Source organism: Perna viridis, chromosome 15, assembly GCF_037379345.1.
Source record: "Perna viridis isolate PV_CMFRI_1.1 ecotype Kerala chromosome 15, ASM3737934v1, whole genome shotgun sequence".
Classification (NCBI taxonomy): Eukaryota; Metazoa; Mollusca; class Bivalvia; order Mytilida; family Mytilidae; genus Perna; species Perna viridis.
Window position 1 is genome coordinate 4490425 of NC_142459.1, and position 24872 is coordinate 4515296.

The window sequence follows — 24872 nt, forward strand, 5'->3', positions numbered from 1 at the left end:
TCGTCTGTTTCATTTTAATTATCTCAAGCACTATAGCACAACCACCACCTTTCGTCAACGGGCCCGAGTAACATACACTCTTCTTGAAGACATTGTATTATAAACGAAAAAAACCGCCTCCATAAAATGCAGCTGACAACCGTGACATGATCTCGTATCTATCTACTACCATACTTTTATAACTATTTACCCAACATCAAACAAACAAAATAGTAAGTATAATGACACTTATACAAATGTAAATAGTACACATGATGATAATTTACAAGACCGTTAAGTGACTACTGAATATTATTTACAACCCTTTCAATCCTTCAAACTTGATGGGAAAATCTTTTCAGAGCAACGGGAGTCAGGGGTTGTCATGATGTGTGCAATGAAGAACTGACATTCGCCACCAAGAAAGGAAATCCTTACTTTGGATGTGATCTGATCTCGTTTTATGAGACAAAATCGTTGTCATAACATTTCAAAAAGTGGCTTTAAACCAAGTACATTTTTACTTCCAGGATTTCGGTCTAGAAATATCTGTGGGTACATTTGCACTAGGTTCGCTCACCTGTGAAAAGAATACAACAAAGCTTACGCTGTGTCTTCATTTTATTTACAACAATGGCGCGCTCAAGAGAAGAATTCAATGTCTGGGACTGGCTTCTGTTCGCAGCTATGTTGGCTATTTCGGCTGGAATTGGAATTTTCTACGCCATTCGTGGAGCAAAGCAGAACACTACTAAGGAGTTCCTAATGGGCGGTAGACAGATGCTGCTCATTCCGGTAGCCATATCAATTCTAGTGTCATTTATGTCCGCCATATTGATACTGGGTACCCCTGCAGAGATGTACACACAGGGGACCCAGTATTTCATCTATCTGATCGGGATGATATTAGCAGTTATAATGGCAGCCCAGCTATTTGTTCCTCTACTTTATCCTCTTAAACTTACCAGTTCCTTTGAGGTCGGTAGAACACGTAACTATAAAAATAGTTTTTTTCTGTTACTCTGTAATTTCTAAAACAAATATTTGAAATTTCCAATACAAATTTGGATGATACAGAACTGTCTATATACAGAATATCGCATGCAAAAATTGGTAACATATGCCATATCAACTCGAGAGTCGAGACACTCGAGAATACATGTCAAAATCTGTATCACATGCTGTATCAACCCGAGACTCCTATATCATCCCAAGGGTCACCAGCCCGTGGGGTGATATAAGTTGAGGTTTGATACAGTATGTAATACAGATTTTGACATGTAATGTTCGTTATGTCATATATTTTAACCATACTTCAGGTATGGTCTGTAAAGGGGTGTGATATAGGGTATGCAGTATAAGTCTGGAGGTGCGATTTAGAGTAGACGATACAGGATTTGAACATACACTTATAATGAATATGCAAAAAGTTATATTTTAATCTAAATATATGATATTAGGTAAAATATTTGGTTTGAATAATCACTTATAATTCAGATAAAGTTTATTTTAATATATCATATATTAAGATTAAGATATACATCTTTGTATATTCATATAAGTGATATCTTAACCCTATATCGTACACACTATCATATCTCAAGACCTATATCGCAAACCGTATATCACCCTCTAGACATATATCGCACCCCTACTCGGAACACACATGTAGTATAGTTAAATGTATGACATTTTGAAAATGACATTTCAAAATCTGTATTGCTTGCGGTATCAACCTTCGACTTATCATCCGCGGGCCAGTGGCTCCTTGGGTGATACAGGAGTCTCGATTTGATACGGCATGTGATACAGATTTCAGTATAAAAATGTTTGATATATCAAATCAAATTTAATCAAACCTTATTGCCATTAAACATGATAATTATGTTTGTGGCAAAACAAAACAATACAAACAAACAAACAAAAATTTAAACAAAACGACAAAGAAGAAGATATCAAACATGTTCTCATTTCTACAGACCCGTAGAAGCCAATAACTGCAACATGTCTAAAGGAAGTAGGATTTAATGAATACATTAATTCGTTAAATTTGCATCATCTGTTCCTGTATGTTTAAACAAAGAGTCTTTCAAATTCAGGTTGACTTTATATATTAGTACATAATGAGCTTCGTCCACTTTTGCATAAATTTTCAGTACGTTATAATTATTATCTATTTCAAGACTAAACATACGTCAAACGAAGAAGTCATTACGAGGCTGTCCTTTAGACACCAGGCAGTTCTTATGGATGGCACATGATAAATTTTATTTCACGGAATTAGTTAGAACACTTGGTTGTTCCAAAGTAATGTTTGTATGTCTAATAGTAAAAAGATTTTTTTTAAACGACAATGGATGGTTCAGAAAATTATTTTAAAGTTCCCTACGATAGACACCAATTTTGCTCAAAATGGAAGTGTTATCTCCCCTTTTTAATGAATTTCAATACTTTCTATATCATTAATTTCTCTTTAAATGTTGCAGTAAATCAAAACTAACACTCAACTTCGAGACAAGATACATTTGTGATATGGAATCGATGATTTTTGTTTAAACAAATTTGGTATGTGCCACCAACTGCCTGGTTATTGCATAGACGCCCTTTTAAAACATAAAAAGAAGTTACTTTCTAATGAAGGTTCTATTTTTTTTATAAATGCTAAGCTTGCTGCTATCATCTAGTTTGTCCAATTTGTTCTTAACTTTTTAAAAATATTTTTCCAGATATTTCTCTTTTAATATCTAGGTTTAAATTGTGACACATTCTTTATTTTCTTAACACTAGCAATTTTATCCATTTGAGTACTGTCTATATATCGGCACATGGCAGCACACTCAATGTAGACAATTGCAGAGCACTAACATTTAACCAAGATACGGATGAAGCTTATATCGCGAGAAAGAGTAATCTAAAGAACCAATATTCTAGCGAAAATATAACAAAACTGGGTGCAGTGAATATGTCAAAAAGACAACAACCCCACCGAAATGAAAAATGTCTGCAGCTAGCTCCAAAACAACATTACACACTGGTACAGCAAAAAAGTTAACCCCCCATATATACTCAAGCAACATAAAAGTTAACTGTAAGTGAAAACGAAACAATACATAACAATCTATTCTAGGGATAAACAAAAACAAAACAGAAACAGAAACAGAAGCAAATGAGCAACTCGGACAACGCTAAAAAAAATGGGAGTATGCACCAGGTGCACTGGTAGGGTAAGCGTTCTTTGCATTTAAAGAAACACCCACCCAGTTCCTCATTTCGCCGGTTGGAGCCGAACTGTTAGGGTCTTTATATTTAATTAAGGCTTTTAAAATTACCATTTTAAGCCCAAAAGCTGGTGAGTCACAACTTCATAACAACATTACGTTTGTGACGATCTAGTTGAACGATGCACTCAGTAAAAATATATCTTGTAAAACACTTTCAAATTCAAGTCTGGCAATTTGTCACAAATTATTTCTAGCTTGCAATGCACTAGATATTTAGGCTACAGCATATTTGCATTTCCGAACAAAAATCTGTTCTGGTAAATCTGTACATTTATTTTAAAATTTGTTTTCACTTCGGTAGCAGTTAGCAAAATATGGCTGAAGGAAGAAAACATGCATATATGTAGAATAGCATTAAGTAAGATTTTCAGGAAACATTTTAATCGCATTCTTAAAATCTTGACTTAAATTACCATGACGATCAATGTCCTAGATTTTGGCTTTAGCAGAACCTTAACATTTATGTTTTTTTTACTCGTAAAGTATTTAGAGAAACGTTTCGACTCTAAAGCAGCCAAGTTGACGGGAACAATAATGATGATACTGCAGCAGGTTATTTACATGGGTATAGCATCCTTCGCCCCTTCAACAGCTTTAGAGGCAGGTAGGCTATCATACATATTTCAGCAGGTTATACAAATGGTGTAGCATCCTTCGCCCATCAACAGTTTAAAGGCAGTTATGCTATCCTAAATACTTCAGTGCAGGTGTTACACATTGGTATACCACTTATCGACCCATCAACAGCTATCATAAATACTTCAGCGCAGGTATTACACATTAGTATACCACTTATCGACCAATCAACAGCTATCATAAATACTTCAGCGCAGGTATTACACATTCGTATACCACTTATCGGCCCATCAACAGCTTTAAAGGCAGGCACGTGACATGACTATTACAGCTGCTTATTTAAATGGGTATGGCATCCTTCGTCCCTTCAAAAGCTTAAGAAGCAGGCAAGTAAAGTGAATATTAAAGCAGGTTATATACATGGGTATAGCATCCTTCGTCCCTTCAACATCTTCCGAGGCAGACAAGAAACACGACTGTTACAGCAGGTTCTATACATGGGTCTGGCATCCTTCGTCCCTTCAACAGCTTTAGAGGCAAGTTCCGGCTCTCATTCACACTTCAGCGGATCATAAACATGGATATAGCATCCTTTGCTTCGTTTACACGTTAAAACACGTGTAAGACGACAACACGACTGCTACGGCAGGTTAAATGCAAGGAACTACTAGTATCATCCGCCACATCAGCAGCTACAGAGAAATGTAGTCTATCAAAAAGTTCAATAGGTTTTATATACAAGGATAAAACCTCCTTTTCCTCATCATCAGCTCAAGAGACATGAAAGCTTAACTGACGATTGATTGTAAACAAATAAACGACGTGTTGTGACAAATGGAAATTGCAAATGCACCCTGTATGTTTTCTATTGTTTCATAATCCAATTTTGCGTTAAGTAATATATCAGCTAGTAATTACACAGAGTTAAAAGTCGTGTGATATTAAGAAACTACATGTACCGGACTTGATGTATAAAATCTTAATCAAAACAGATACTTTTATATAATACACTCCTTGAGACGTTAAGGTTTCCCGCACGTTCGATAACAAGACGCACGCTAAACGGTCAGAAAACCCAGGCAAAACGCACATCAAACGCACAATAAACGAACGCTCTTAGCGTGCTTTTACACATGACTTGATAATAAAGAAAGAAAGAATAGAAAATACAAAAAATAATCAACGTTAAAATATGAAATTAATAGCCGAAATAGGCAACCAAATTAATTTACAAAAAGAGGGAACATTTCTGTCCTCGTCGTGTGTTTAAACGAATGTTTTACACTCAATGTACGAACGCTACTGAGTTCAAGGATTGTACAACTCGTAGCTTAACGTCCAATATCGCATTTTTAAACCTTTTTACCTATCTTACAACATGTTACATGTTAATTTTCAGTGACTGGATTCCCGACCTGGGCAACAATTATTACTGTAGGACTGGTTTCTACTCTTTACACGTTCTTAGTAAGTTAAGTGGCAGTCTTTGTAAGAATCATGCAAAAAAAAAATGATAATAATAATAATAATAATAAGGCTATACATTTTTATCTTTGTTATTAACTTTCTTTGTAGGTCTATTTGATGACATGTATAATTATTCATTCCTATCTTTCTGCTCTTAGGAGATAATTTACTTTGAAAATCCAATGCTTTCTATTGTATTTTAGTGCCATTTACAGAGTTATCTCCCTTGATTTCGAATTATACGGTACATTCTATATTATTTATTTCCCTAAAGAACAAGGTTTATATGAAAAGCCTCATGTTGATTTCTGTTTACTTTAGCATTTTAAACAAAATATGAAAAAAAATGTGAAGGCTTTCCAACCATGTATCACATTTTGCATGATTCTTAGCTGAAACGCTACTTAAGAGTGTATAGTAAGATCAATGTAGTCATGGTAACGCAGAAGACATTCTTTATTGATTTTTTTTTCATAACCGTAATGTGCGATGATCTCCCCTAGTTTGTATCCGGAACTGCCATCACTAACCCAATGTTGATAGCCATTAGAAAACTTACATGTAATAGCAGAGTCTAAGCTTTATGAAAAGATTGTACTCCAATTCAGTATTTTTGAAAATGTTTGTATCAAACAAGACTGCGTACGTGTGTTGCGTATTTTTTTCTTTAACTTGGAGTATGTTATATTTTTTTATATACCTCTATGCAACTTGAACATAACTTAAAATAAACACCTTTCCTTAACTGGACTTTTCGGCGCAGTCTGTGAAACAATACTTAGTAGTATCTGTACCCTTATATGTAAAAATCTAGCTTTTTTTGTAATTTTATTTGACGTTACCAATTACCATCATCTAAGTATTGCGTGTTTTATAATGCAGAAAATCCAAAATATCTGTCCAAAGTTAACTTAAGCCACCGGATAAACATTGTTTTGATCTTAGACCTATCAATTGTTCCAATCATTCACTGCATGTAGGATCTAACAACACTCCGTTCCATTTTCTTTTCTGACGAACTTTCTAGTCAGCCAGTCAGATTTGATCTTTCGTGAGTTTGAAAGCATTATTTATAGGGAAAAAACCGAGGATTCTGAAAAAGGTCATCAGAACAGAAAGTGAAATAGTGTTGTTAGAACCAACATGCATTGACTGAATGGAACAACTGTTAGGTCTTATTGTTTTTGTTTATATTTCAGGGTGGTATGAAAGCCGTAGTGTGGACCGATGTGTTTCAATCTCTTATCATGATCGCAGGACTCTTAGCTATTGTGATTCAGGTAATATTTAATAGCTTACAACTCCGCGAAAAAGTTTGGCTTATGACAGTTTACATCATGAGATGTTGAAAATATAAATTGATTAAATGTTCTAAATGTGACTACCGTATGGCGGGTGTAAATTTTGACGATTATGAGACAAAAAAAGGATGCCAAAAATTTTGCTGAATCTTATTTTGGCGGGTGTCAAGTGGTGCACTAAATACTGAAGCTCATGTTAATTATTGGCGTTTTTTAGCACCCTGCGAAAATTATCCGCTATACGGTATATTGACAGTTATACTGTTATTTTACTTATTTTCGGGATTAATGGTGTTCAAACATTTAAACAATGTTGCGTATATTTAAGTTCACTTTATGTTAAAAGTTGCCATGTGCTTACAATTAAGTGTGTAATTCGCGTGTACTTATTTTTGTAATTGATTGCGAATGTCGTGAAAATAAATACACCACGAAAACTTGTGCAATTACAGTAACGTTGAAATCATATAATATAACGATAGACAACATATATCTTGTGTTCAGATGCCCACTCATTTACTATTGAATATTTGTACGACATACTGTATTCATCTTTATATCGGTACTTTGGAGTTTTATAGATCATTACAATGAAATAAGAAGACGTTTACGACCATGGCTTACCGCTCGGCCTACACTATGTAGTGATTCAACAGTACTTTAAACAGACATAATAAACCATACTGGATAATTATAAATAATGCACTCTGGCTGTTTATTCACCAGATATGTTAAGCGGTCAAAAGGTTATAAAAAAAGTTCCATAACCCTCTCTTACTTGTCTATATCATGGCGTGATCATGTTTGATGTGATAAAGATAGCCGATGAAAATTACCTACTTAAAATGTTCTATTGTTGAAATGAAAACTCCAAAATCAGCACAAAGTATAAAATTCTTCCGTTTTCGTTGTTTTTCTAAGACAGACAGCCCATGACAGACAGGTGCATGCGACCGTGTCTGCCATTGGTAAAATAGCCAATTGAAACACGCAATAAAAGTAGTCCTGTAAAGTTAAGATAGTCAATGAATAAATTAATCCAACTTCTTGAAAGATGTGCCAATGTATGTTAATATATTCAAATTATACAAAAAATGGAGAATTAATAATTATATAACGCAATTGTCGGGGTGATTACTGTTAATCGCATGTGCATGGTTAATCGGCGCCCAGTAATACGACACATTAATATTTCATGCAAATTACTCATTGACCTTTATTGTAATTTCACTTCTTTTTCTGTAAAACGGAAGAAGTGCATTCTTACACTCGTCTTCTATTAAAGAAGGTCTTGTTGTGACCGCTGAAGGTATTAAATTTACCGCTGGTTGTAATGGTGGTTTGCATTTGTTGCATTATACCATATCTGTTCTTTTTCAATTGCATGAAGTGTATTTGCACATAGCATAACCCCAAAAAATATTTCTTTTTAAATTAAGAAATAGTGTTTTTGTGTGAAAATGTTTTCAGCTTTTTGATGCCTTTTATTGGTTACAAATTGTGTCTATGATTTTTTGTGGATGAAAATGAACAAACGTATAATTTAAGTGCGTATAAAACAAGCTTTTTGATTGGTCTAACCACTCGAAGGAACATTGTCCATTTAGGACAACTTTGAGGGCACGCCCCTTTTACCTTTAATGTCAAATATATGTACTCATGTGGGCGGTGATTGTTTTGGTTGATATTTTCCTCCGCCGTTTTTTTTTATTGTTTCGATTATTAAAATTATGCAACGATTAAATCTGTATTTATTTTATGATTACAAATTAAATTATAAAAAATGCTTCCAATATTTGAACAGGTTATACAATATAACCTGTTCAGATATTTGACTGCCCAAAACCAACTTATATTGTATAACCTGTTCAAATATTGGAAACATTCCTTAAATAACTTGTGATTATACTATATATTTCCTGTTCTGTTTTAAATAAATCAATGCATACATGGAAATTTCATTTAAAAAAAATGCATGTGGGGTGACTTTTTTTTGGTACTTGAGAGAGAGAGGGGGGTTGATAATTTTTTTATGTTAGGAAAAAGGGGGGGGTCAGTAATTTTTTCCGGGATCACTTTTCAATTTGCCGGCCCACCCCTGGAGATAAATAATGACCGGTCCCGTAGTCTCGCATAAGCAATGCACAAGTTACAAGTGCCATTGATCTTTTTGTATGTTAATTTTTTGCTTTGCATTATCTACTTGTTAAACACAGTCTTAATTTAACAAAAGACCTGACCATTACTTCATTCCCTCGCAAAACATGGTACCTACAAAAACATAGCTTGTTTGGCATACAATATCGCTTCGGTGGTCGGTCTCAGGATAGCACGCTTGACTGCGGGAGGTCATGGGTCGATCCTCGGCCGGATCACAACAAAGACTTTAATCAAAGTACTCATGTACTGAATCAATTTATATCGATCGATTGAATTTTTGTGCCTTGAATAATCGTCAAATTGCAAAAAAATGGGATAAGAGGAAAGTACGGGGATTGAATTCAAACGTATCTGAACACAAGCTTAATATCATTCTAAATGCTTAATATTGAACTATATTTGCTTTTTTTTAATTCACCTTTTTGATTACGAAACACACACACCAAAATGCGTTATGCATCGTAGCAGTGCGCAAGTTTGGGTAATATTCAGGTTCAATATCGGTTTACATGGAACACATAGATTAATGAATACATAACTCTGGGACATAGTACATAAATGGAGCTACATACTACTAGCTGGCCATTCCCAGTTTTCTTTTTTTAATTTTCAGGTCGAAATTTAATTGATTGACCTTCAGGTCGAAACTGTCTGTTAAACCATTCAAACTTAATCCACAATCATTGAAATAAATCATATCCTTAGATACATATTCATCTCAACTAGCTGCATTTCTCATTTGGTAAGGTTTATAGCTCAAGTGCTGTAAGTTATTCCATAGACACCCATATGTCATGTAAAAGCGCTAAGTTTCTGGGCACCTAGCTCCAAAGACACGTACATTATCTTAAATGATAATGTGTTATAATGTATTTTCACCAATCGTGTCTGGTGTAGGAAACATAAGCCATGCACTTTTAAGCCCTTGACCACATACAGCTGTATAATTAATAACATAAAAACGGCCAGAATAGCCAAATAGAATGATTATTGCAAAAAGCAATAACAAAAGACCCAAAAATGACACAATTCCCGTGAATTGCATTTATTTATCGAAATTCCTATGCCATCGTCTAAGCGAAGTTTCTTTTTTTTTGTCATCTGCAGGCTTCCGATGTCACGAGGCGGTAACCGTAATAAAAATACATGATACCGTAGGTGATACGTCAGGATGGTTTCGGGGGTTAAGCTACTATACCTTTTTTTTTTTTTTTTTTTTAAAATGGCCAAACGATGAGGGCAAGTAATAATCTGATGAAACTACTTTCTTCATACATGTTTCTTGGTCACGGAACCACTGCCCCTTTTATCCGTTAGGGCCTGCATGAAGTACCTTAGACAGCTCTTCCAATTGGTACCTAGCATTCCTCATTATATTTCAACTTACTTTTTATAATCTCGCAAGGCTTTCATTTCTAGCTAAACATCAAATGGTTTATTATGCGTCTAAATATAAAAAGGCAACTTGAATATATCGACACTGAACGAATGGTTTAATCGGGTAAATGCATAGAAATAAACAGGTACAATACTGAAAAGAGGTTATAGGTCAACTATTTTTAATTGGATCGGTGTTAATACGAACCAAATTACTCAGCATATTTAGTTCCCAGTAAATTTTTGTTTATTGTATTTGTTTTTTGGCGTGAATAACATAGAATTAAATTTGATATATTAGGAATACCTACAAAGTGGACCTAACTCTCTGCATTTGAACCTTAACGTGGAATGCCAATGGGACTATTTTCCTGCGGTAGTGTAAGATAATTACAGATGCTATCAGGATTTACAAATCTAAAGGCTCTGATGACTGCTATATCAATTCAGATCTCCGATCTAAATTGATAAAAATGGTACTCACAGCTTATCCGCCAAGCTCGCGGTCTTTGAGGGGCAATTAGTTGTCTCATAATCATAGTAGTGTTGGGTGGCGTGCCTACCTCTGTGAGCTACCAATATAAAAATCCGAGACAGCTTGTCGAACTAGTACAAAGCAGTGTCTGTTCGATTGGTCAATTATTCTCGTCTTGAGATGCATGAAACAACTTCCATATAACCATAAACAATTATCAATCAATCAATCAATCAATCAATCAATCCTTTGAAATACTTTGCTTGAAATTGTTGATGCTTGATTTGGCTTCCTATTTCAATATTTTGGGTTTTGAGTACTTCCGTTGTATATTTGTGGATCTTGAACTTCCTTAATAAGTGTGTCTAATGCTGCATGTTGATAAGAGACTACCTTCTTGAAACACGTAAATATCATACCAAAATTTGCAAAATTTATATATTTTGTGAAACTGAGTAGCATGCAGAATGGTACTATAAAACGCACGGCATTCCGTTTAAATACGAGGAGATTACGATTTAGATCACCAATCTAAGTATATTTTGATATCTATTTGACAGGGTGTTATAGAGGTTGGTGGTCTGGATAAAGTCTGGTCTATAAATGACCACTGGGAACGAATCGAATTCTTTGAGTAAGTTTCCAATGCAGAGTACGATAAATGTAGTAGTTAATTTATCCATACCACACCAAACAATGTAAATTCAAAAATTATTGCAAGCATTAATTATCGCGATTTGCCATTCAGGTCAATGATGCATTAAGAAAATCCGACATCAGTTAGGGCAAAAGAAATAATAAAAACAAAAAACGAGATTCCAATATATTGCAAATTTTTAGCTTGTAAAAAAGGTATCACAATAATTTCCGAATTCACAGTGAACCGATAAAATAAGCTAAAAGTGGCGTATATAAGCGTCTTAGCACTGAGCAATGAGCTTTATTATTACTTTAAAACATAAAGATATGTGTGATTCTGATCCACTACTTACTTCATTCTCATAGAACAAGAGTTAACAACAAATATATCTTGATAAATTTGCCCTGTGGCAATTTACTATAGCAATAATTCTTGTATTTTCCAAAACGTTTTTTTATCATTTTTCACTTATTCATTCAATTTGAATAGCAACACTTTAACTGAAGATATTAGGGGACGATCGAAGTCTTCATAACCGTAATCAATTCAAATTTGATCTATGACATTAGAAACGCTGAGACCCCGCAAATATCTCCCTTTTCAGTTTCAATGCTAATCCGACTCAGCGCCATTCTTTTTGGTCCCTTATTGTTGGAGGCATGGTAGGATGGACTTCAACATATGGTGTAAACCAGGCTAGCGTACAGAGATACTGCTCACTACCAACACTGGGTAAAGCAAAACTGTAAGCAGACGGACAATAATATTCATTATCTATAAAAAAAAATTACAAATTCAATTGCCTTCTCCATTTTGCTATTAACTTTTTCATTATTTCGGTTTGCTTTGGTAGTTGTTAAATATATGTAACCATGAACGCATTCTTTTGTTGAATTTTCAATACTATTTTGATTTTATCTTAATATGATTAAATAAAAACGGGAATGGTCTGAAAATTCTTGCATTGAAAAATGCATACGGCAGAATTTATTCCCATTTATTGATATCAATAAATATTTAACAATATGGGATGACATATAAATCAACATGTTAATAATATCTATAAACATGTTGAAACGCCCCGAATGGTTATATCCTGTTTGTACCTTCAGTTTCAGGAGCTTAAAATATCATCATGGCAGAGTCATTTGCGTCTACTTGTGTATGATGCAATTGAGAATCAAACCAGCCTTGGAAAATATTTGCGAGCTTCGATGATTAAATATAAATCCAATCATAGCTTTTTCCAAAAATAGGGATGGTGAAAAGAGTCTACAGCATGGCGCACAGATGTTAATGAAAATGACGTAGTCAGTATAACCGATATCCTTGGATGCTTAAAATTTGCGGAACAATAACGAAACAATATGGAACGAAAATAATAGATAAAAATGAATCGAAACAAAATAAAAACGAAATGAAACAAGACAAATCGAAACAGAATGAAACGAACTGAAATATTTAAAGACGTTTCGCAGTTTGTAGGTACCATAATGTTTGTCTATGCCGGACAAAACCGGATCATAACTATTCGGAGCGTGTATTAAGACAATTCAAACGTACATAAGGAAGATTTAAACCGTATTAGAAGATTGTTAGAAAAATAAAACAGAGCTTACAAACTTAAAGATGGTACGCATTTAAGTTTTTTCGGAAGCGTTTCAGGTTTCACTTGTCTCATATTAGATATTCAACATGTACACAATTCAATTATTGATATCAATTAAATGAATTAATTAGTTACATGTTAACATTACATTAAATCTTGTTCCCGAAGACCTGCATGCTGGGTAATACACAAACGTTGATAACAATTACAAACATTTTTGTGATCAGGATAAAAACCACCCTCTTTATAAACATGTTAATATTTCATCTATTCATTTTTCAACAAATGATTTTATAACATGTTAATAAATATTTGTTAGCGTGTTAATAAATCGTACAACTTATTGATATCAATAATTAATCATTAATATGTTGATAACTAATTATCAGGGTGTTGATAAATCATTTATTGATGTCGATATTTGGTTTGTCACGTGTGAATAAATATGTCATTTTTTATATCAATAAATGATGATTCATTGATGTCAGTAACTAATCCTTGAAATCAATAAAAAGTGAATACATTCCACAATGTCTATCCATAAATGTATCATAGAGTTCAATGTCTAAAGTATATGACATTCATATATTGTAGAGCAGTACTTTTAAACATATTGGGCGTGGTCGTACTTCTGGTTGTCACGTGTTTGGCGGGTATTGTTTTGTTTGCGTTTTACAATGGTGTGATTGGCTGTGATCCACTTGCGAATGGTGAAGTTAGTAATTCTAACCAGGTAAGAAAACGAGGAACTAATCATCGCATCAGTTTGATTAGATCCGAGGCGATGTAGTTGGCATTGAAACTTAAAGCTGCATTAGCTGTCATTTTCGTAAAAAAAATTCTGTTGAATATACCTTAATTCTACCATATTGCATTTTCCCCATATAATTTCATTCGATATCCACAAATAAAATGTGTAAAATACATGAAATAGGTGTCTATATATTTATTGTCTTACAAGACAAAAAATAGACCTAGATAAATTCGTATGCATGTGACTTCTGACTTCTTAATCCACGCATCTGCTGTAAGGGTCGCTTAAAAAAAACAAATCTAATTGCAAAGCGAAAGTGGTTAATCAATGGCAAGGAAGACCGTCGGACTCAAGCCGTAAAAGAAAAAAAGTTCGAATATAATGCAAGGATCCTTTTGAAATTTACGTATTGTGATACAATGTGGCACAAATATGGTCACTAACTGTCATTATTTATTTGAAAACTAATCAAGAAATAGATGAAATGGAATGTAAACAAGACACGTGCTTTACCTGTGTATCTGTTGTTGTAATGTTTTTATCGAGGTTAAAGTATTTTTAGCCCGGGTTAATGTCCTGTCGGCAATCTTCGGAAGAAATGGCGAAAAATAATTAAATCTGAGCTATCGGTCTTCTTTGATTAAAAAAAAACGTTGTTTTTACAATATTCTGTAGGTATTATCGACATTTATTGCTTCATTTGCATTACTACAAACTTATTTCATTTTATCAGCAAAATTCAGTAGAATCAAAACTGAACACATTTGGCAGCTAATGCAGCTTTTAATTCTGGTTTTTCGTTCCTAAAAATGATCAACATGCGTTTAAACCAAGAGGTAACTACAAAAAAATTCAGAACTATAAGCGTCTAAAAACATGGTCTTAACGTGAAAACAGGAAGCCGCAGGAGAGACGTCAGATGCCTCGGAATGGTTCATTTAATCTATGCCAACAATTGAAAATTAAGATATAGATGTGCATGAGTCAAAGGATTTTATTTTCTGGTGACTCGTAAAGAAAGATGCATGCATATGTCCAATTAGGGAATTCATGTTGAAAGCTTTTATGTACAACTGACCTCAAACTGCACATTACCCATGTAGATTTAAACGAAATTATAGGAATAAGAGTAAAAACAAAATTATCGAACACTAATCAGATCCATATTCAAGTCCAAAACAAATCTGGCAAAGTAGATATTACGCCACCGGAGCAGCTGGCACCGCAATGTTCCTGACTTGGTCAAGGATTTCAAATGAAATGGTGGGTTAAATCTAGATCTTACAGCGCACTAAACCTCACTCTTCCACTACCGCGCTGAATATATCGATGGTGATTAAATAGCATTTGCATGCTATTGCGTCATAATCGGTAAATCAGCACAAAGTACAATTTTACAAAAACCAAGCATTACTCATTAGTTTAGAAGAATTCGAGTATTTTCAAGCAAGGTTCTGATATCTAAAAACGAATTTGGTAAGACACCCTTTGGGACGCATTTCCCCATACCCTGATTCAGGAGTCTATTACGCAGATATTTATGGTGTTCATGGAAATCAGTGTAGTTAGTATTTACTCTAGCGTAGCAAATCAATTATGAAATATAAACACCATATGCATGAGGTGAAGGTATATTGCTGCACAGGTAAGGAAAATTATGATATTAAAATTATAGTCGTCTCTTTTATCATAAATCTTAGTGCTGAGATGACCACTGTTGTCAAATTCGAGATGTAGGTCCAAAAAAGATGCAGAACAAGCTGTTTCTGTGGTCTCCCTCATCTCGAGCTCCGGTTGATATATTGAATGTAACCGTTTACCAAAAGAAGGGTTGGTAATGGACAATACATCATCAATATATCTGTATGTTAAGTTAAAGGATTTAGCTTCCTATATATTTTTATTCTTCACGGGAGTCTGATGAAATTTAGTTTCGTATGAACATAAAAAACAAATCGGATACGAGGGGAGTACAGTTACTGACCATTGAAATACCAACTTGTTGAAAATCAAAGACTGAAGTCTTCAAAGTAGCGGATTTATGAGGTAAGGTGAGTTGGCATCTCTTTTGTGGAGCAAGATGAAAATCCAGCTATATACCTCTGTATATTTATGTATATTTTATATATCTTTGTATGGATTTTTATAAAGTTTTGGAACCCAATAAAAGTAAGGTAAGTTCTCACATCTTGTTTTGATGCTGAGAGAAGACATGAAGGACGTACGGTTGTTTAGGATTTCATTTTTTTTTCAAAAGTAGTATGTTTGTACGTGGGTGTAACTAGCAATGCCTAATTTCTTGACAGGGAAATTAATATAATTGGCTTTATATGCAGCGATGAAAGGCATTCAAGTGCCTCATGATCGTTGATTTCGGACTTGGGTCGTTTACTGACACACTTTTTGAGATTTTCAATACGATTCCGTACTTACGATCGGATGGTATGTATACAATCTGACAAGGACTCGCCTTCTTGTTCTTGGTCCTTTTCTCTCTTTATCCATGATCTGGCATAATCTCCAACACCACCCATTATGGTTTTGAAATTAAATTCCCAATTGAGGCGCTGTGGTTATCTGAATTTTGGACCATGCGAAAATACTTTACGTACGACTTTCAATGATATTCAAATTACCAGTGATGACATGACATGAATAGTATGGTGTGATTATGTAATGAATGTAGTGCAAGGGAAAATTATCCACCTTACGAAAAGTTGACCGCCACTTCTGACCTTGTTGAACTGAAATAGCTCAATGTTAATACCACTTTTGCGAAATCTATTGAATTAGTAATAGTGGCGCTTAAAATCTGTGGTCATTTTAATATACACCCCATCTTCATGCCATGCTTTATACAGCTGAAAGTAGGAGATTCGTTCTACTAACACTAACCTCTTCTGATATTACATAAAAATAAAAAATACACCATTTGCTACAGGATGGTCACATTATCCAGAAGGGGTGTCACGGCTTATTTTCCACTAAACATTTGATTGCAAGTAATATAAACTTCTGGAGAACTATAACAAATGGGAAACCAGAAAATTGTTATTTGAACAGGGACTTCACCAGAAAAGGAGTATTGTTAATTCTACCACACTCCAATGATCACCTACTGAAACTCCTAACAGATAAATATTTCCATGTGAAGTTAAAATTCTCCTATAAGAGTTTAACTACACGATAATCTGGTTCCATGATCAACATCGTAAGCGATTCTAGGATCGCACAAAAATAGACTCAGGTCACCAGCGATGGATATGCACAGTATATGAGTAAATTGCTGCTTATGAAATAAAAATAAAAAACAAAGATGAAATTATCTAAATTAACTTAATAGACATGCAGTTTAACCTGGAAGGCGGGGTAATATTTTCATAATAAGTAAAGAAAGACGTCTTCGATACTCCCCTTCTGGAATTGGTTGGCATTTTTGGCAAAATAGAATTGATAACAGATACAGTTATCAAATATGTGTGTATGATTTGATTAAATGAACTTTGCGTAATGGATAATGCTCATAATATTATTTCTCATTGAAACTACAGTTGTAAGGATATTATGTTGGATAGTCGGTGAGCATGCGTGGGGCATGCTCAATATACACTACCGCGATTCTATTCTACCCAAGCCCTACCTCGCGGAAGTGTATTTTGAGAATGAAGGGTTTATTTGTTTTATTGTTTCATTTCAGTTGATTCCATTATTTGTTATGAAGACCCTTGCCTACCCAGGACTTCCTGGTTTGTTTGTGTCATGTCTTTTCAGTGGTGCTTTAAGGTTTGTTTAGTTAAATTATGTAGGACCACCACTATGTAATATGAAATATCTTTAAGTGTTTTATCTCAATAGGAAAGTTCTTTCATACATCTATGGATTATATATATTACTAAATCAAGAAATATTGACATATGAAGTCAGCACCGATAAGATTACCAAAATATGTCAAATGTACAACACCATGGAGTTGCCATGTAAATAATGTTAAATGAAATGTGATGAGACAAATAACAATATAAAGTGCAAAAAGCAAACATCTTATATCCCACTGCAGTTTTGTTATCGATCTTTTTTAGCACGATGTCATCTTGTCTGAACGCCTTATCAGCTGTGACATGGGAAGATATGATTAAACCATACTGGGGACATATTTCAGCAACAAAACAAACATGGGTCACCAGGATATTAGGTATATATATATACATACTCTCTGTTCGTTTGAGATGTTAGATGATGTATTTTAGTCATGATGATTGGAACGTAATCAAAAAATAAATGTCTGTACACGAAAAAAAATGGTGAAATAATATAGAGAGACATCAACCAATGCAAAACAACTAATAATAAGATTCGATCTTGCATGATTTCGAGCACCATTTTTTTGGCATTATCGTTGCACCGTCTTCACACATCATTTAGATGTGAAACTTTGCTGACGGATGGAAACGGAACTTTTTAAAAAGTTTGATAATTGTCGATTAATAAAGTTGCCTTTTAGTAATGACCAGGCCAAGATACCAGAAAACAATACCATTTAGTACATTTGAGAATATTTGTTGAAATTTTTATTAAGGTTTTGTGAGCAGCGACCAGTTGCACAGGTATGGTAAGCTTGCTTCCTTTGTTCTCGGTTTACATTAACACAGATCAAATACAAAAAGACAATCTCCAATCTCGTAGTTTTTTTTTATTTTTAATTTTAGTGGTATTCTATGGTGGATGTGGTATTGCAATGTCATTCATGGCGATGAATCTTGGAGGGACAGTTTTACAGGTAAAACCTGAACAATTGAATTTTGATTAGTCTTTATCTTTGATTAATCAGCCATTCAAAAAAAGAAAGAAATTTTAATTGAGTTTCTGTTAAATTTCAGGCGTCGCTTAGTTTCACAGGAGCAGCGTCAGGTCCTTTACTTGGAATTTTTGTACTTGGTGCCTTCTTTCCATGGGCAAACTGGATCGTAAGTAATGTTAATATAATATGCTAAATAAATGTAATTCATGTAAAATTTTGATCTTCTTATTCAACGGAGGGATCGGTATTTTAGATGAACGTCTTCTGGATTTACCGAAATGCAAAGATTTTAATCGACGCTAGACGAAATCTTGGACACATTAATTTTAAATACCAACGGAATAATTTATTTTAATGTAATTTTAGTCTTGGATTTTTTAATAATCTGTATCACTTTTATAGAAAAAGCCATCCAATGATAACGAATGTAACCTCTATCATAGGGTGCTGTTATAGGCAGTATTTTGGGATTTATTCTACCTATGTGGATTAGTATTGGTGCCTACACCGTGGGAACAAGCAGTACAAAGCCAACAAATACATCCTTATGTTACCTACAGAATGACAATGTCACTGTTTCCTACATGACAACTACAGAATTGGGCACTACAACTACAACAGAACCGGAAGCCGAGTAAGACGTGCCGTGATAACATTTTTATATTGATATTGCGATTTCATATATTAATAGTTGTTGTCCATAAATTTTTCAAAGACAAAACAATTTAGTGAAATATTTCACAGACTAATGCTTATTATGAGGAATGATTAATTAAGTACACATGTGGTTAAATTAATACAAGCCTGGAAACATTGCTACTACTATTATAATGAAATAACCTTTATTAGCTAGGTATAATTAACCAATCGAATAATGAAAACTGATGGCCTTTAATTTCACCTTAGAAGTTTTGGAAAACACGGATACCAGTTACCAGCAAGTTCAAAGAAAATCTTCATTATATTACATGCAAGTCTGTATCATTTCCTCTTTTTCTGTATTTCAATGTCATTATCAATCTGTATGAGTAATCAAGGGAATCAAGGTTCTTTTGGAAATTAAAAGAGTTAATTCAGGGAGAAAGACAAGCGATGAAAAACAGACACACACAACAAAGAACATAAAATAACCAGAATAACACGTACAAAGCAACAAAATTTAATGAACAACTCTTTACAGGTCGGCTTTGGCAGATTTGTACAAAGTTTCATACCTTTGGTATCCATCGATAGGTGCCGCCACTGTTGTTATCGTTGGTATGATAGTCAGTGCATTTACTGGTTCGTACAATTTATATAATAATTATAAATAATTCATTTTGTAAATTTAGTCCATATGTTGCTTATAAATTTGAAGGTGTGATCTTTTTGACCACGTGATGTCATTTAAGGATTACCTATTATAACAAAAGGCTGGGAAATAGAAACACACAAACTCGTTCATAGTATATTTTCAATCGAATTGTTAGTTTTTTTGGTCATAATCAAAATTGTAGTTTCCTTCTGATTCTCATGTTTTTCCTTATGCAAAATCTTCCATTTTCTATATAAATGAATAATGCATTTGATTAACAAATTTTAATAAATCGTTCAACTAACATCTGGTGTATATATGATATTCATGTAAGAGTAATCAAAGGAACCAAGATTCAAGCCGATATCAAAAGATGTAATCCGAGACGACAACCAGTCATGGAAAACAGACACACAGAACAAAGAATATGAAATAATCAAAATAAGACAAATACGACAAAGAATGACCATTTGTTATAAACAAATAGATGCGGTATTCATATAGGTTGAGTCATCCCAGAAAGGTTACACAAAAAAGAAAAATCAAATTTGACTTCCTTTAAACAATTTTAAAATATTTGAAAATAATGTAGTTTTTTCGTGGGTATTAATTTTCGTCATTTTACAAAATTGTTCTGGTAGCCATTTGTCATTACAATTTTATTGGTCAATGAATGTTTTGTTTGGGATACTTAATCAATTGGTCCGTCTAAGTTCGGAGAAATTAATGATTTACGGACAACAATTTTTTTCATAATTATTTACCAGATTTGGACATTTCTGTCATTAGTATCACAACTTTTTACAATGAAATATTGTTATTTCGCTCGAAGTTTCGTTTTGTTTTAGGTTTCACGAGAAAATCCGATGTTGATCCAAAATATTTGATTCCACTGTTTGACAGAATTTTCTGTTGTCTCCCCGGGAGATTTAGGAGATGGCTAAGATGTTACATTGATTTCCAGGATCCAGAAGTGAGTCTCATATTAATTTCTATAGCACGCATGTCCCTTTGTTGAAAGTGGAAAAAAAGTTGCGAAAATCTAATATTATTTATTGCTATGTACGCTTAAGTTATAAACAAAACTTATCTTGGTGATATCAATCCAAACAATTAAATGGAATTAATGTAATTATGTTTTGCAAATGGCGAGATGGTAAATGCTAAATATTGCACACGTAGATATACAATGGTTTTTATTGAAAAATATCTTTTTTTACTAAAAAAAATGTCTCCACCAGTCTTTATCATTAAACACAAATAGCTTTCTCAAAGAAGGAAGTATACATTATGAATCTATAAACTATAGAACCATTATATTAAGTAGCAGTCTTTATAAAAATCAGACACGAAGTGATTCATGCATGTCAAAAATCTACCGAATTCAGTTTTATTTCTTGTTTTCAGAAACCGTTTTAGATCACATAACCAGTCTTAGTTTTTTATATGGGGGATGTGATTTTCAGATAAAATTTATATAGATTGTATATGAAATTAGAACTTTGCAAGAGTTATCGTCCTTGATTTTGGTTTAATTATGTTAATTTTAGTTGGAGGTGTAGTTTCTCAAAAATACAGATTTAAATACAGAAAGAATTATTGTCACATAAAAATATAGCATATGTAGACCAAAAAAAGCATCGTCTGATCCTTGGGTTTTCTACGCAGTGAATCACATTTCCATCGGCAGTGTCTGAAATTTTATATGGACTGGTATTTAAACTACAAGTTGGACTATTATCTATTTACTTATACAATTGTAGAACTATATTGTTAGTATTATCTGTTTTATTTATCAATGTTGCTTGAAACAACGTGATTTAAGACAAAATGCTTTCTTTGTGTCTTTTGTCCTGTTTTTTGTAATAATAAGGTACAATATTTAGTATACCTAAAACAAGATATCAGAAAAAATGACTCTTCATTTAATTCACTTCAAATTAAATCCTTACTTGGTCTAGTCTATCGGCATGTCCTGGTGTATGAGATCTGACGAAGACTTTTTGTATACAATAAGGACATTATTTCTGTCTGAATAAAATGAGATGTGCTGTGCAAGAACTTAAATGGAATGCTACGATTTCATTTCTCAACACCGAAAGTTTAGGTCGATCGATTATTTACTTGGCACTTCAAAAGCTTAATTATGTATTATAATGCGGTATAGGCTTTTCGTCTCAGAACGGCAGAGGTTGTAGTATTTAGCATGTCTGACAATTGCTACTGCTTTAGATTTTCGAGTCTTTTTTAATCATCATTTTAAAAGTTGGTCAGATTATTGCAGAACATGACGTCTTCCGGAGCAGCTAGCTTTAAATGTAGTAGTGGTAGTGGTTTCTGATGCTTTGTAGCCTCGACAAATTTTACATCATACTAGTAAATTAATTGTAAATGCGTTGAGAGTAAAACACCAAGATAGATATGCACCTTTATTCTAAAACAAACTATGAGCAAATATCACTTAAGTACCCCCTCTCCGATCCCTGTAACCATATGGATGAAATACAAGCAAAAATATCAAACAGGGAAATAATGTAGCTTCTATTTATAGGACATCAACGCAGAAGAAAAAGACGAAGAAATCACAGTTGACGAGAAAGGTAACATCTATAACGAAACAAATCCGACAATGAACAAGACGTCGATAAAGAACGGCGATATTGTTGATTACAGCGCTGGGAGATATATAAAGTTTGATTCAGAGTTCCTGAATGGGACATCAAATGGTTCACCTCCATCGTACGACAATGCTGCCTTCTCAGATTATAACACTAAAATATAAATGCTAAACAGGGCCGTATCAGGCACTGCTAAGCTAAAGAAATATGATATTTTTTTTCTTTATTTGTGATAATCTGAAACCAAATGTTTACTGAATTGACATTAGGGAAGAATGGACAAAAATGCATGTTTATTGATTTTTTACTATAAGTCTTACCTTTGAAGAAACATCTTGCTGTTTGAAATATAAAGTAAATTGCTGTCCACACTGTATTTGCACCAGTTTGTTATTAATAGCTTTGTTTTTTTTTAATATTTTATATATACATATGTAATGAATAAAACCTTAAAGTGAAGTGATTGTAATGTTACAACTTCGTAACCACTAAATAGCACTCCAGATAGGAATCATGCGAAATGTGATGCATGGTTGGAAAGCCTACGTATTTTTATTTTTGATATCTTGTTCAAAATGTTATTGTAAACAGAAATAAACATAGGAGATAAACATTACATAGTATGTACTGTAGAATTCTAAATTAAAGGAGATAGTTCTGTAACTGACACTAAAATACAACAGAAACTGTTGGATTTTTATTGAGGATTATCTCTTAATAAATTTGATAAATAGATAAATTGGAATGAATTATTATACATTTCATCATATAGACCTATAAAGCAACTTAATAACAAAAATAACAATGTTTAGCCTTTTTCGGGGTGTATAACATATTACAGAATTCGTAAGATTCTTACAAAGATTATAACTTAATGTATTTTGTCCTTTCCCTAGGACAGTAGTGTCTTAAACAGCTTCAAACGTATTTATAGACTATCGTTTATTTTACATGTGAATGTTCAATTTCGTTGGCAAAATATACCCACATTTAGGATACAACCAACCAAAAGAAGAGAAACATGGTGATTTCGTTTAAAGAAAGGGTAATCAAGGGAACCAAGATTCCAGCGGAAATCAAAAGAAAGTAATCTAGGGACAAAGACCGGACATAGAAACCAGACACACACAATGAAGAATATGAAATAACCAAAAAAAATTACATACAATGTAACAAAAGTAAATTCGGACTCCAGGTGCACTGAATTGCCAAAAGCACAAAACATATTCAAAAATAACATGTGGCTAATATGAGAATATTTGGTTACATAAACCTCCACATACTCCAACTGAATTTAAAAAAAAATACACACTAATAGAGAAATGCGGAAATCCACATCGATTATTTTCTTGAATAGTAAGATTATAATGTATAAATTTTTCGTGGGAGAAAACAAGAAGACAAAAACACCCTAGTTAACAAAGTTTCTTTAAATGTCAAATTTATGCGATGACGATTTCCATATATAACAAATTACAGACATATCTTTATCGGTGATATAACAAATATACATCCGTAGTTTGCTGGGTTATCTGTATCATTGTTTTTAACTGGACGCTTATAATGCGTTAAGTTTTTTTTTTATTCAAGAACGGTATAACTATGATTGATGTAGGCATGCGCATTGCCTATAGAAACGAGCACCGGGAGGTACAACATTCTTGAGTTTCAAGTTTAATTCTTCAAGCAGCTCAAGCCATATTTTTTTTAAGTTTAAGTGGGTCTAGTTCAAAATACGACAGCGTCTTGAAATATAACAAATCTCTACGGGTGGCCTGAATTTAAGTAGCTTTCTGTAAGAATCAAGCAAAATCTGAAAAAATACACACAAAAAATTCTACATATTTTTATTTTTTGCAATTAAGTTGTTTTTTAAACTTACATTTCAAAGTTTTTTTTGGAAACAATATTCAAGCGTACTCTGTAGAAATCGATTTGAAGACCCATTAACAAAAACAACAAAAACAAAAAACAACAAAAAACAAAACGAAACGAAACGAAACAAAGAATGGATATCCATCAGTTTTTTATAAGGATTTGTTAACAATTTGGAAGCTACAATTGTCAATTACAAAATCGCCATTTAATGCAAAAACGGTATTAGCCTACTGCGATTAGTAAAAGGTAAACACTGGCTTACCGGCACAGATATTTTCTTCTATTTGACCAGTGAAAGACTGATATCAAGAAATATAATGATACTTTATTGTCATTTAAAGGTTAATCGAAATGACACATCGTTTTGTTGAGTAAAGAAGGACTTTTTTACAGTGTCGAAAGTGATAATCTCTTATTGCTCTCCATACTGACAATCAACTATAAAATGTAGCATCCACTTTCCTTTTATGATCTTGGGAAAAGTACTGTCGACAGTAAAAAAATCAATGCACAGCTGTTTGGTCACAGTGATTGTACTATTTTTGTTCTACAGAATAAATTATCAGTGTACCGATGTACTCAGTTGTGAGATGAATGCGTAAATGCATAACAAGGATCAATATAAAATATGTTACATTAAATTATAAAAAATGCAGAGATACGTA

General features: G+C 33.4%; 1 protein-coding gene across 1 annotated transcript; it reads left to right on the forward strand.

The window, feature by feature from the left end:
• The first annotated feature begins 269 nt into the window (after window positions 1-269).
• LOC148596639 (sodium-coupled monocarboxylate transporter 1-like) lies at window positions 270-22788 on the forward strand. The gene is made up of 15 exons (XM_088563651.1): window positions 270-957; window positions 3744-3864; window positions 5236-5303; window positions 6503-6583; window positions 11177-11250; window positions 11861-12001; window positions 13460-13598; window positions 17317-17402; window positions 17699-17811; window positions 18326-18396; window positions 18497-18583; window positions 18861-19051; window positions 19598-19698; window positions 20560-20684; window positions 22263-22788. Exons 1-15 carry the CDS (start codon window positions 613-615, stop codon window positions 22491-22493), a joined length of 1974 nt encoding a protein of 657 aa, XP_088419777.1. The 5' UTR covers window positions 270-612; the 3' UTR covers window positions 22494-22788.
• Window positions 22789-24872: the final 2084 nt, after the last annotated feature.